Raw genomic sequence first — 14934 nt, 5'->3', positions numbered from 1 at the left:
AGGATTTTTGCTTTTCCCTTACCAAAGTGTTTTCATGTGAATTATTTAATTTTAGTCTTCGACAGACCTGAAGGTAGGTAGTCAGGGCTTATTAGCTGAAGTTTACAGATGAAGAAAACGAGACTGAAAGTAGTTCAGTGATTTGCCCAAGGTCACCAGTCTAGTTAGTGACAAGGCCAGGGCTCACATGTGTGTCTCCTGCTTCCAAACCTCTTTCCTCTTGTCTAGACACATCATTCTAGTAGACTTTGACTAATGACTACATATCCTGTAAACTGAGCTTAACAGATTTCAATATGCTGAGACTGAAACATGCTGAATTTTAACAAGTGACAATCATGGTGATAGGAGTCTTATTCCAAAAGGAAAGAAAAATGTTCAGTTTCAGGGTGGGACAGAACAAATGAATGTTATGCCATAGGTTGACACACAATTAAAAGTCAACAAAGCTGCCATTTTCTCAAATTTCTGCTTTGCAGTAGAGGTAATACAAAACAATGGATATAATGGAAATGATCTTTGTGGGCCTAAAAGTCCAAAAGACTGAAGGTGATTTCCCATATGAATCATCCCTAAGGACTTTGAAAAGGGGGGCTATAAACACCCAAACTGCAGTTTTATTAAAGAAAAGTCAGGACAGCATCATATGATACAGAGAGTGCAGAAGGCTGAGAAGAAAGGATTGGGGGAAGTGGGGAAGCCTGGGAAAGAAGTTTCAGTGGCCTGCTGGAGCACGTGCTAGTGAAGTGTGTTGCACAGGCAGCAACAGGTTAGGAAACAGAAGCACAGAGTGGAAATCCTGTGTGCAGAAAGCTGGTGGTGGAAGGAAGATGTCAGAGTGTGTTCCTTGGCTTTGAGGGAGAAGCTGCACAAAAGGATGGGAGAAACTGAGCAGGCAAAAGAGACTGTGAAGGTCCTATTGAATCACAACTGAGTTGTCAAAACTTTCCCTGCTAGTATGAGGCTTTTTACAGACTCTGCCTGCGTGGGGCTCCTGAGACAACACCTCAGAGAGTTAGGTAAGCTGCCTGGGGCAAGACTGAGAAATCAGCATAAGATTTAGTAACAGGTTTACTTTTCAAGACCATTCCTGTGTATATTTGTGTGTGTGTTTGGCATATCTTAAAAGTCCACTTCAGAAACTACAGCCTCAAGCATGAACAGATGAGCTGAGATGTACTGGACCCTGTTTAAAAGCTGAATTCTTCCAAAAGGCACAACATTCTTAATTGGTCAGCTTATCAATGGGTGCTCTTTCCTGTAGCTTTGTTTAGGAGTGGAAACAATACTGCTAGTCTGATGGCAGTTTGCTGATTCCTGGCTTGGTCATCTCAGTGGGGCAAGTGCAAGGCCGTGCCAGGAACTGCAGATGACTGGAACATACACAGGCACAATGCTACCCATAGACGCCGGCGCTGAGCCAGGGTGAGGCTGAGCCAGGGCAGGGGGCATCCTCAAAGTGCTTCTTTATTTAAACTATGCTCGGGCGCAGTTTCATAATGACCCCACACACCTAGCGCATACACTCAGAGCAGCCTACACACACAGCCCCACTGTGTTCTCTGGCCTGCTTGCTTTACTTTCCATCCCTTTAGGCAAGGTCCACAAATTAGCAGACTTGTAACCCTCTCAGAACCCGGTTCTTGGGACCTTCAGAAGAAAAAGGCAGTCAGAGAAACATGAAAGCGCGAATCAGGAAGCCAGAATTTCAGATCACGCGGCCACGCGGGCCATCCACACTGACGACTTTCACCTCTCCTCGCCTCTGCTGGCTGAGGGGCGGGGAACGCGGCAGTAAGGAGGAGGACCAAAGAGGGGGGCCTGCTTGAATGAAACAATGTAACAATTGATGTGAGGCCTCGCCTCACTCCCGCTCCCCGGCGATCCCATAGGCGAGGTCCCAGGGACTGCTCTTCCCCATTGCTCCGGTTTCTTGTCCATTACGTGCTATCCCTCCGCCTCTCCTTCTTTCTTTTCTTTTCTTTTTTCCCTTCTCCATTCTCCCCCTCTCTCCCCCTTTCTTCAGCTCCGTGTCATTTCCTCCTTGTGCTCGCTCGCTGCCTGAGCGTCTCCAGCCGGGAGAGTAGGCGGAGCGGGGCGGTGCGGGACGGCGTAACTCTGGAGGGCGATGGTGGCGGAGCTGCTGGGGGCGGAGGCAACGTAGTCCCCGCGGAAAAGGAGCCCCGCGGCGCCTGAGCCGAGCGGAGGATGGAGAACGCGCTTGGGTCCTTCCAGTACGTCCTTGTGCAGCTGCAAGGGGGGGCTCCCTGGGGCTTCACCCTTAAGGGGGGTCTGGAACACTGCGAACCGCTCACGGTGTCTAAGGTAAGAACCGAAGGCTCTGTTCCAGCGGTGGCCAACTTTGAATGGATAAGCGGGTGCGCAGGCTACCGCGGGACGGGCCCCTCAAACCAACTTTGAAACTTGGCCGGGGCTGGGGGTGAAAGCCCCCCACTGTGGAGAATTAGCTGCACGGAAGGTTTCTGCCACCAGTCCAGGCTCAGACACCCCTGACGGGTAGCGGGAGCTCGGGATGAGAGCCCAGCTGGCTCCCGGCTAGAGCTCTGCGCGCAGACACACTCAGGGAGCTCTGGGGGCAGCCTTTGCTCCCCCACGTCGAGGCGGCTGCTCCCCTCGTTTTGAGCTGGAGGAAGTGGTGACTGTTGGGGCTTTCTTCTGGGAAGTTCCCGCACCCCTCAGGGACAGGCAACGCGGCTTGGCAGTTTTCTCAGCAGCCGTGGCCCCTCCGTCCACCGGCGGACGTCGCACTGGGGCAGGTTGCAAGACGAGGGTCTGGTGTGGGGACGGAGGTGAGGCATCGGTGGCTTTCGTCAGCCTCACTTCCCACGGCCGGACGCACGCACAGCCTTTCAGCTGGCGGGGTGTTGCAGCTGCCCGCCCTTTCAGCTCGGCCTTCCCCTCCCTCCTGAGTCCTGCCCCAGCGCCGGCAAGATTTCCTGCACGTTGAGAAGTGTGGAGGAAACTTTTGTGCCATGGAGCGCAGCTGTGCTGTAGCTGCCGCCGCCGCCGCCGCCAGCGTTTGTTCTAGGAGGCTGTGATCTGCTGGAAGCCAAGTCGCAGCTGAGCACCGAGAGGGGGAAGAGGAGTTCTCCCTAGTGCTCCAGAACCCCCAGGGCGAATCACTCCCACCAGGGGTGAGGGTTGGAGGCCGCTAGGCGGTTACTGTATAAAAAGGCTTGGTAAGACGACTCACCTTGAGGCGCCAGATACTCAGGGGGACGAACTTCACGAACTTTATCCCATTTTAGTTTTAGTTTTAGTTTTTGTTTATCTTAAATGCTGAAAATATAAAAAGCTGTTCCCCTTACAACCTGCCTGAATTCAAGTTGACGTTGTAGTTGTTTGAACTGGAGATGGAAAGATGTGGTTTCTCAACAGGGAACAAATGTCACTTTATTTTTTATTTTTATTTTTGCTTTTTAACGTGGGTCACGTCTGAGCAGGCGGCGGCAAATGCCTCACCACACCCCCTCAGTAACTTGTGCTTGTGTGCCTTGCATGGGGGTGTTGTAATGGGTTACCCATCAGCTCGAGCAGTCTGAGGTATGCTGAGGCAAAAATTCAAGGGTCTGTCAAGGAAACCTGGGATCTTTAGCCTCCCCAACCACCAATACCCAGCCCAGATCTTCATCCAGCACCCCCTTACACCCCATACTAGTCATGCACTTCTAACCAGTCTGATGCCTTTGTCACACAATGTCACACCCTCTCCTAAGGCAATCTCTGTTTACTATTCTCTGGAGGCAGTAATAAGCTTTTTTATTTTTTAAACAAAAACACTCTCAGACAACCCCTTTGGGGAGGAGAATCCTAGCTTTCAGTAATTTCTTCTAATCACACTCCTCCTCTCCCCACTCTTTCCACCAAGGTCAGAACTTGCTACCAGCCATATAATCTGGCAGTTCATCCCTTTCTTTTTCTCCCTATACCACCCATAGAATTTCTAGTCTGTCTAAACAACCTGCTTTGGAGAGGTCATTTTTCACCTCTGTCCAGGGTTGACCCATCCTGATAGGCAGCCCAGAGAGCACTTACTGCTGTAGCCCTGGATTTTTTTGTGAGCCAGCACAAGCCTGGCAGGGGGTGTTACTAAGTATGGGGCAGCCAGCAATTTGTGGTCTGGCTGGGGGATTATTTGAGGCTAGATGAGGGTTTCCTTGGCCATGCTGTTGAGGAAGTGACTCGTGTTGTTGAGAAACAGCATGCCTTTTAATGATTCCCTTTCTGCTGAATGTACAGTTGACCCCTATTATATGAAGGCTCATTGTTACACACATTTGGATATGCAGGGGGTAAAATTATTTCTCCCATCCCTCCCAAATAGCCTGGCTCCTTACAGAAAAAGCCAGTTGTATATAAGCTGGTGAGCCCCAACATTCTAAAAAGAGGCCAGTGTTTTTTTAAGTTCAGTGGTTGCCTTTAATTTTTTTTTCTTGACGAGGCACTCTGTGGCATAATAGTTCAATAATCCCTTTTTCATTTTTCTACCTCAGTTTTGTTTCCCCTTATGCTTCAGACAATACAGCTTTCTTGAAAATAGTCTCAGTCTGCCCACACTGGTGGGAATGGGATGGAGGGTAGTAGAAAGAGAATTGTATTGGCATATCAAAAACTTGAGTTCTAATCCTTGCTCTGCCACTCACTAGCTCTGGGATCCTAGGTACATCATTTGCCCTCCACAGGCTTAGGTGTCCCCTTGTCTACAGTGATGTTCAAGTGGTTAGTCTTTAAATAAGACTATGACAGTCTAGTAGCAAATCCTTTATGTGGGCTCTGGCCCTTTTCTCCTCAGAAGAGTTATGGACTGAGGAAAATAATGCTTTGTTCCATTTTCAAAGTGTTACTGTTTATAGTGTGTGTCCACATCCCTTTTCTCATTAGCCTCTTACAGACTCCATGTGAGACAGTCAGGGAAGGTGTGGAGAAACTGATGGAAAAATAGGCTGTGATGCATTGAGTGGCTTGCCTGGGTCTGCCATATGGTGAGTCAGTGGTAGGCTCCAAATCTAGAGTTTCTTGATTCTTCTGGTAATACTGCAGTTTGTGAAGGGGCATAGGGCAATACCATTCAGGGATATATCCAGTAGACCTGGCAGCCACCTACTCTAGTGACCCTTTTCATGCCAGTCTATGGTTCCATGGTAGGTGAGAACTGGGTTGCAGACACTCCTTGATGGAGTCTGGGCTCAGGGCATAAAAGAGGACTATTTTGGTGACTCCAAATCACTAGTGACAATCTCAGGTCAAGCAGAGAGAGATATAAGGTACAAAAACCATGGTGGGAAATGTTGGAGAACCTCCTTTGATGTCATGGGAAGAAAACAAAAGCAATTTGGGTCTGGAGTGGTGTACATGCCTGAGACAGCTTGGGAGTGGAGGAATATGATAAAAGGTGATTAGTGGGGAAAGAGTATATGAAGTATAAAAGTCTACCTCATATTTATCATGGGAGAACCTCTGGAACAGGAAATGATCAGGTTGGGGAAATTATCAATTCCTGTTGGCTCTTGTGTTTTCCCTGAACATGGGGAATTCCACTGCACAAGTTCAGGAGATTGATATAATCATCTCCTGACAATCAAGTAACAAAGAAGAAATGTTAAAAAAAAAACTACTATTGATTATCCCAAATGTTAAGGGGTAGTGTGATTTCCTCATACGATGTGATATTCCTGAGAAAACATGACTCACAGGGAAATTGGGTCCATGACCTTGGTGTTATTAATTCCTTTGGTTAGTGTCTTTGACCCAGGGGTCCTGTCTGAAGTGGATATTCTCTTCTCATCAGATTTGTCTGTTTTGCTACCTATGGGTCCCCTTTTCAGTATAGACAGTCATCCATGAAGTTGAGTCCTTGTGCTAGAAAATATTCTCTTTGGAGATGGGTGACCTTTCTAAGGTTCTGGTACCAGTGATTCTGCATCAAATAGGACTTCTCAGAGGCCTCAGAGAGTCAAATTGTGCCCTCCTGTGGTGTGTTTTGGCAGGGAGAGTGAGGGAGGAGTTGCTGAGCTGCAGGGTAAAGCTCCTATACTCATTTTGAATTCTTGAAAATGTGCCCTGAGGTTGGCTGAGGGTGGAGAAAAAAAGGGTGGAGACCATTGTGGGGATTCAAGAAAAAAGAGGAGGAAAATTGGGGAGGAAGAGACAGGGCAGAAGACAGGTTCACCCTACATAGTTCCTGTTTTCCTAGTCCACTTTTGGTGGCAGGCCCCTAGGGGCACAGTGAAGGAAGTGGGGCTAGTTACTGCCCTGGAACAAAGTAGTGTGGGATAGTGGAGTAGCCTGGAGGACAAAGAAGCCTCACTTCCTCCATTTAATGTGCACTGATGTTGCTAAACCATTGTATGCACTCTAGATTTGTAGAACAGGGGTAGGCATACATGCCCCACCTATATTATCAAAGATGATATGAGAATGAACTGGGCAAACTAACACTGTTTGCAGTCTTTAGCCTAGGAAAATGGCAGCTCTTTAAGGTGTTTTTGGTCCCTCTCCCATCCCTACTGTGACCTTATTTCTAGAAGAAGCACACAAAGAGGCACTTGAAATTTAAAGAGAACGTGAGTGATGTCAGATTGAGGCTGTCCTGTGGTGGGCAGTAAATTTGGCCGCGAATTTGAGTTCTTGTTGGTTGCAGAGGTAATACTATATGAGAAACAATAGTTCCTGTGAAACCTTTTTAGCTGTATTATAGGCTGGGCCCACCCCCAGACCACATTTTGACCTTCATGAGAAGAGCTTCTTGGGAGCTTAGTCCAGCCTGATTACTTACATGAATCTCTTCCTTATGTCTGTTTCCAGAATCAGCATAGATGCCTATGGCCTCAGTTCCCCAACTGCTACCCTCTCCCAGAAAGTAGAAAGCATTTGGGGTCATGAGGGAGGAATCCTTCTAAAGAGATACAAAGAAGGTTGAAGGGATGTAGAGCAAGAAGGGCATGTGGTGTGTCTGGTAACTGTTGGCTGGGCCTTGGGTGCACACTACTTTTGGGCCTGCTGGTGTGTCATAATATACCTGGTCCCTATTGAGATCCACACATGTGCCCCGGAAGTGAAAAAGGCCAAGCCTGTTAGAGGGTTTTCCTTCTCCAAAACTTTAAATAAAATAATTTGGCTCCAGCTGGAAGACACTTGAGTGTTGTCCCTTAAAAAAAATTAAAATGATTTCCCTCTTTGTTCTCCCCAGTGCCCTCCCAGGAATTTTTTTTAAGAGAAAAGAGAGACTCATACTTGAGACTGGTGCATATGGAGTAATTATCTGGAGGGAACATCATGGTTTTTATAGTTAGGCTTCTTCAGAACCAGGGAGAAAAAAGCTGCTGACCCATCTGAGAAAAGTTCATGAGGAAGATCAGAGATTATGTGGAGAACTGCTCTCACTACCCCATACCCTGTGCCCCCACCCCCAAAGCAGCAAAGGGCAGACTCAACTCAGGGCTACTCTCCTAATGCTCTCCTTGGAGGAGATCTAGAATCACAGATCCTCAGAGTGAGGAGGGTCTTTTGGAAGTCATCTGGGCTTGATCTTAACCAATCCATGAGCCTCCTGTGCAGTCACCCTGAGCTTATTTTCCTGTGGTCATAGGGGAACTTACGCCCTTCTAAGCCAGACCGTTTCATTCTTGGAAGGTTTTGACTGTGGACAGGTTTTTCTTCTGTTGAGCTGCAGTCATCCTCTACCTGCCATTCATGGTTCTACCTTCTGGGATCACACACAACAAGAATGCTTTTGCTATCTTAGGACAGAAAGCCTGTGGGAGGTCTGAAGACACAGACTATGTCCCCTTGTCTCACTTTTATAGGCTACAGAGCCCTACATCTTTCAGTTGTTCTTTAGGGGATCTGAGATCGAGCCTGTTCACTGGTTTCCTCCTCCCCCTCTGGATGTACTCCAGGCCTTCTCTTGAATTATGGAGCTCACAGCTGAATATAAAAACTGAGGAGAGTCTGGCCAAAGTTGAGTAAAACCATTCTTTAAAAATAAAAACAGCTCAAGACCACTTTGGCTTTTTCTGCTGGCCATGTGTTATGAAGAAACTGTCAAGCAAAGCCTTTTAGTGGAAGTACCTGTAATGTTGCTAAGCCATACCTGCCCAAGGCCTGGGCATCCAGGACAGCCACATAATAGATTTGGGAGGAACACATTTCATCTTTCACTACTTATTTGGAATCGCCCCTACGCTGTCCCCAGCATAGGCCCACCTTGAGAAAAGTGTTCTCAGGGAGATGAGAGAGAAGACACAAGCTCCTGAGTTCAAGGAGCATATATGTTTATACAGAGTTATAGAGAAGAAATTTGTATAATAACAAGAAGGAAGTGGCATTGAATGAATAATGTGAAGGTCAGAACTGCAGAACATTAGATTTATTTTATTTTTTACCAACTGCTGGCTTGGAATTTGTAGGAGTAACCTCTCTAAACTGAATTTTCCCTTCCTGGGAAAAAAGGATATCTCCAATGTTGAAGATGCTGACCATATGCAACATACAAGCAGTCTCCAACCTACAGAGGCCCTATGTGGGAATTTAGATACAGCCTGTCCCCAGCCCCCATCAGATATTTGTCTCCCTGCATATTGCCACTGGCATTGACTGCAAAAGCTTCTGTTGCTGCTATCCCTGGGTTCTGAAGTCTTCTGTCTGTACCTGGAATACCCACAACACTCACTCCTGTTGGATATTTTGTATCCACAGACTTGTCCCCTGACTTGTCAGACTTGTCATCTGGATTGGTCAAATTCCTTTTCTTGCTGCTAAAGCCCTGATCACAGAATATATTAGAATGGGGCTTAATTGTCATTATTACTAAAGGAAACATGTCCCACTGACACAATGTTATTGATAGTGGCTAGATTCAGAACAGTTCTGGAGAGGCCTATTGAATCCATAGTGTATGACCAATGAAAATACAGAACTTAACCACCATTCATAATATTTTACCTACAAGAAACTGTATTCAAAGCTCCAAGCTGCTTCTTTACACAAGGTATTAGAAAACAATCCACTCATAATTTAGGGACAACAAGTGTTCTACATATCTCTGTTACACAGATCTGGGTGGCTTTGGGGTATCAACTATCTGGGCCCAAAGTGCTTATATCCTTGATGCTGGGACACGATGTGAGTGTGCATAGTGTATGCGTGGTCAAATTTTTCTCCAAAACTGATTTCCAGGTTTACCTGAGTTATCTTGTTATCAGCAGGTGCCCTTTTATATTGCTTATGTTGCCACCTAGCTTACTTTCACTCAGTTTCAGTGGAGCCAATATTTTGCCTCCTGGTGCTCCCCTGAAATACTCCCTTCAAACAGACTTCAGCTAAGTTGTTAATGAATAAGTTGAGCTGTTGTTTTCCTGGCTAAAGACTGTGTTCCAAGGACTGGGATAGGGTAGAGGCTTGTCTTCTTACACTCCTTGCCCCATCCAGTGTGAATAGGCCAAGTGAAAAGGTTGTCTTAGGCATTAGTTTTGCAAGGGATGATCCGTTCTTCCTCACATCACACTGGCATGTTTACTTGGGCACATCACCATCCTGGCTGGGCACTGAAGTTGCAAAGATCAAGATGACTTGGGTTCTCCAAGTGACTAACCCCACCTTTCCTTCAACTTCACCTCTGCTCCCTCCTCTTTCAATGTGAGTGTGTGACTGTGCCCTGTCACAGAGTGAGCACTGTCTGGTAGCAACAGAGACACATTTTCCATGTATCCTGTCTTCCCTTCTTACATGTCCAATCTTTGGGTCACAACCCCCACCCATCAGCACCAGTTGCTTGAGGCCTACATTTTGGACTGTCTCATTCAAGTGCCATTGCTTCTTTGTTCATTCATTGGCTGCTTTGACCTCTGTCCAAAACTCAACTTTTTTTCTTCTTTGGTCACGGTGGGCCTGTCTAGGTTGCTGTACCAGCTTTGTCCCTCTTGGCTCAGCCATGCTTCTGGTGGGGGGTGGGGCTGAGAGGAGCTCACAGAGTTAAGGTTGATAAAGTTTGAAAACACTCAGCAAATTGATAGCTGGGTCAAGGGGAAATTTTCTCACGATGTGTCTCTCTCCATCCTGTTTTGGTGGAGGACGGGGCACTTGTCACATTCCTGATACTCTTTTATCAATTGGTGAGTAGTCTTGGCATGTTACTTCACCTCTCTGTACCCTCCTTTTTCTTCTCAGAGTCTCCATGGGGCAAGCTTCTGCTTTATTGAAGGGTTGCTAAGAGCTCCAAGATCCTTGTTTGGCCTAAGCTGTGAAAGTGTTAAGGCTGACTGACAGCAGGCATTTCTTACAGCTTTGCTCTACACTACTACTTCCTATCTTTCCAGAAGTGGCTCTTTCCTGGTATGTTGTCAGGCACATCATGCAGCATGGTCTGTTAACTTTCACTCAAGTCTTTTAATGTTACATCTGTGAGGAATGCAAGAGGTGGGACTAATTTGACAGGATCAAGGGTTAACCCCAGTGATCGACAGACCCTTTGTGGTGTCTTCTGGCCCCACCCTAATGCCATTCAGCAGATTCTCAGCTGTACAGTTGCCTCTCTTCCTGAGCCTCTGGCAGGAAGTTTTGAATGGTTTTCCTATACTGCCTTTCACGGCCCATCAGAAATTGATTTTTCTTTTGAGGGTGGGGGTTGGGGGTGAGAAGAGGTAGAGCTGAGAGTAAAGCTGGTTCAACTAGTTATTCTGGAAAGGGGTTACAGTCTCATGGCTGCAGCCCCATCTTTGCTTATGAGAAGATGACAAGCTAAAGCCTTGTCTGTGATGAGCAGCCTTACTGTTTTCCATTTTTGTTTGTATTTGATATAAGTAAAAGCTCCTGTGAAAACTTCTGCAGGTAGGCAGACTTTGATGACATTTTATCTGACTGGGAGTGTGAGTGTCGACATCTTGGGGCCTCAGGAGTGAGTGAGTATCAGGTCTTGACTCTCATGTTCTTTGGAGGACTTGACTGAGAACTTGGAGTTCTGTGCTACTTTAAATTTGCAATCAGGGAGTATCAAGACAACATGCTGAAAAGTGGACCAGGCAAAGACCTGGATACTCCTGTGTAGATGTGCCTCACTGAGTGGAGGCAATGTAGTTTGCTTGGATCTCAGCAATCTCTTGAACCCAAAGGCTGCTTAGGGCCAGACACGGTGGGATAGGAGAGGTAGTGGACCTGTTGGTTATGTGGTAAATACTGCTGCTTCTAGGTGTTTCCAAATATTCTCAGTTAATTTTTACAGTAACTCTTTGAATTAGATATTGATGTCCCCATTGTGCTGATGAGGAGACTGAGGCTCAGAAGCAGTAAGCAATTCTAAGTCATACACAGTAGGTGGAAGAGCTGGCAGTCCAATTTATTTCTGACTCCAAATCCCAGGTTCTTTCACAGTACCATATTTACATAGGCGAAGGAAAGAGAAAGAAAAAGAACTTTATAAAAGGTATATGAAGTGGGGGAGTGGGAAAGACATGAGATAGAGAAATAAGAGACAAATGAGAAAGACAAAAGAGCAAGAAATGAGAGAAATGTCATATAGTGCAAAAACTTGGTAATATTACCAATACATGCTTCTCAGGGGTTAGGGTCAAAGGAAGGTTTTGTTTTGTTTTGTTTTAAATCTCTAATCAGGGTAAAGGGTATGAGCTTGGATTCAGAAGACCTGAAGTTTAGTCTTCACTTTGCCACACATTACCTGTGTGTCCTTGGGTAAGTCATTTCCCTCACTGTCTCATTTCTTCTTTTGCAAAATGAAGATAATAAAACTTGCACTTCTTTTCCGGTAGGGAGAGAGGTTGATGTTATTCTTTATCTCATAAATACTAGGTATATATGTGATTTAAGAAAAAAAGCATTCTACAAGTGTCAATTATTAAACAGAAATTCTCTAAAGAGAACTTTGAATTTAAAAAATGAAATGCACAAGTTACTGAGACTTTGGGAATTATGTGAAATGGCAGGATACCTTTAATGTGATGTCAGCTGCTGCCAGAAGTTGGAAGGCCAGACATGATTTCTGGCTAATGTCCAAATAGTCAGCAATTTGAAAGGCTGTGCTAACCATTGTTTGGCTTCTACCTAAGAGCTCTCAATTAAGCCTCCAATTAATCAATCAATTAACCAATGAGTCAACACATATTTGTTCAGCACTTTGTAAAGTGCCTAACCCTAAACTAAAGAAGACTACAAGAGATAGCCACCACAGAAGACCTCTTCCAGGGAAATGACAGTTTTGTTGAAGAGAGGCCCAGGAAACAAAAATGTTTACATGTTGAAACAATGCGATGGGTTCTAAAGCAACATTTATTCCGTGGGAGGAGATTTCATTGTAGGCTGGTGGGGCTGCTTTGTGGAAAAAGGAAGAAGAATTTGAGCTTGGCCTTGAGGGCTGTATAAGATTTAGGTAGGATGGGGAGCAAAAAGGGCATTCATTCCAGTTAGTGCAAGCACCATTATGTCCAAAAGGCACAGCCAGGAGACTGAGACCAGTTTGTTTACTCCACAGTGAACTGAGTAACAGCATGAGGTTCCCCAGGTCACGGTATGTGTTGTCGGTTCATTTATTCACTTATTTATTGAGTGCTTGTTCTAGGAGCTGAGCTATTCTTCCTATAGCCTATGAAACCAGCACTGAGCTCCATAAATGTCACTTTTATTTGTTTTCTAACAGATGCTTTCATTGGGAAGGCTCAACAGATTTAGTTCAGTTTCAGATCATCTCCTACCGAGGTATCTATGGGACAATCAAAACAGATAGTAACTGTACTAGTTGGGGTGAAGATTTAACAATGTGTAACTGTTGAATCACTGTGCTATATACTTGAAACCAATAAAATATTGTATATCAACTATAGTTCAATTAAAACACTTTAAAAATATAAGTAAAAATTTAAAAAAACAATTTAAAGAAAAAAAAAGCCCCATAGTTCAAAAAAAAAAGAATTTATTTAAGGCCAATAATCAGTTAAAACAACAGATCATTATTTAAGGAACATAATCGTTAGCACAGACAATTTACTAATTTTGCTAATTGTTGTGGAAATTAGTTAATTGCTGAACAATCTCCAGCTCCAACAGACATTGGAACAGGCCTGCAATGTTATTTCATGGGCTTTTCTAGTCAAAGCTTTGTCTTGTTACCTCCTGTGATCTGTGGGATGCCTAGTCACCCAAGGTGTTACTGGCTGAATTTCTTTCTTCTAACTTCGTGCTTTCAAGTGATGGGAAAATCCAAAATCAAACAAACAAAAATAGAAGAAACTGTCAAAATGCCAAATTTCAGACATGAAGTTTGAAATGTTAAATGGTTCAAGGCCGTTAAAAAACATCAGTTAACTTCCCAAGATGTTTAAGTATTGTTTTCTCTCTGAAAAAAAAAAAAATGTACAGGCTTGGTAAGACAAACCTCAAACCACTGGAGTTTCAAGTCTGTATTACATTTTTGATAGTAGCAGTTTTATACTCTCTGCATAGTGTAATATTATTAATCTGCAAATATCATTGTTAATATTTCTGTAATAGTATTGGTTCTTAAATGTAACTTTTGGAAAAGCATTGTTAAACTTGCAAGTATGATTGAATTGTCTTCAATGGTGTCCTCACCTTACTCCTCTCCTGATTTGTGTATTAAAATAAGGAAGAAAAAAGAATTTACTTCATAAATTCATCTGCTGCAAATATGGCTGGAAAACATCATTTTACTAAGAGACTTTTGCAAATTTGGAGTGATTATCTGACTCAGACCCTAGCCCTGATGCCCTGTGTACTTACGTGGAATTCTCAAGAAAGGTTAACTTTGTATGCAATCCCTCTCCTACCCCCATCCTTAAATTTGCTTTCTAGATCTGTTATTTCTTTTGAGCGGTATCACATGTTTTCTGCAAGATGAGGAACTGAAATTTAGAACGTTGTACAGATGCTGTGCTACCAAACTTGGTTTGTTCATTGCCTCCCTACTTCTTTGTACATAAAACTCACTTCTCGCTAAAAGGCTGATGCACTCATGGGTTCCTTTACCTAACTCTTCTCTCTGACAAGGTGAAATAGCTTATAACTTGTATTTGAAATTGATTTGACTATCTAGCTGCTAGGGGTATTTCTGTAAAAAAGGAGTGCTCCAGCTTTTACAAGAGCCAGGTTGCTAACTTCCCTCTGCTGTGTGAGCTCTGGTGGAGGGTGATATGCTTCCCTTTTGTATGTAAAGGGTTAAATATGTAATTTTCATATTTTCTTGTGCCTTTGGCTGTAGAAGTGTTCTGAAACCTGCCCAGGTCCTGCACATACTGTACCTGCTTAAAGAAGGTTTTGGCTCTTAGCCCTTTTCAGCTGCATTAGGGTTTGGGTTACATCCCTCTTCCCTTTCAACCACTAATAAAAGCCAAAAAAAATTAAGGATCAGGTAGAGTTAATTCCTCCTGCTAAGACCCAGGTGGGACCCTTCCACCTCCCATCCTGGCTTCTAGGTTGGAACCCTAATTTAGGGCTGAGCTTAGTCTAAGCCTGTAAGTGACAGTGATCTGGAACAGGCCCCAGAAAAGCACTTGACAATCAGGTTTGGCCCTATGATGGTAGTTCTCTGTGTCCTTCTCCCTTCCTCCCTCCCTTCCTCCCTCCCTTTCCTTCCTGCTCCTCTGTTGGGATCTTAGAAGACACCAGTGACCCCAGGGGCCAATCTAGCCAGTGCTGTTACAGAAATGAAAATGATGTATCATAGTTCCTTTCTTCTAAAACTGGGAGATTTGGATGAAGCATCTATTTGTTTTTAAGTCTTTGACCCCCAACTCCAGTACATTAGGAGTCTCATTCAGAATAAGAAATGTCATTGACATCTCACCCAACTTGAAAGAGATATGTAATAAGGCACTCTCAAATAGCTCAGGCAGAAAGAACAGCTTTGAAGGAAGACCTTATATGAGTTGGGACAGGCCGGAAAAAGCC

The 14934-nt window shown here is 44.6% G+C and overlaps 1 protein-coding gene across 2 annotated transcripts in view; it reads left to right on the top strand.

Annotated features, from left to right (window-relative positions):
• The first annotated feature begins 1856 nt into the window (after positions 1 to 1856).
• The window catches only part of SHROOM4 (shroom family member 4), a 290444-nt gene continuing 277366 nt past the window's right edge, over positions 1857 to 14934 (top strand). For both annotated transcript variants that reach the window (XR_005033288.2, XM_036928887.2), the window contains exon 1: positions 1857 to 2325. Coding sequence is in view for 1 of the 2 variants with exons in the window: in XM_036928887.2 (XP_036784782.2) it covers positions 2209 to 2325 (117 nt within the window). In the remaining variant the exon portion in view is untranslated. The remainder of the gene's footprint in view (positions 2326 to 14934) is intronic.

Source organism: Manis pentadactyla, chromosome X (genome assembly GCF_030020395.1).
Source record: "Manis pentadactyla isolate mManPen7 chromosome X, mManPen7.hap1, whole genome shotgun sequence".
Classification (NCBI taxonomy): domain Eukaryota; kingdom Metazoa; phylum Chordata; class Mammalia; order Pholidota; family Manidae; genus Manis; species Manis pentadactyla.
Note: the sequence above shows the minus strand (reverse complement) of the source record. Positions and strands in the feature narration are given on the sequence as shown.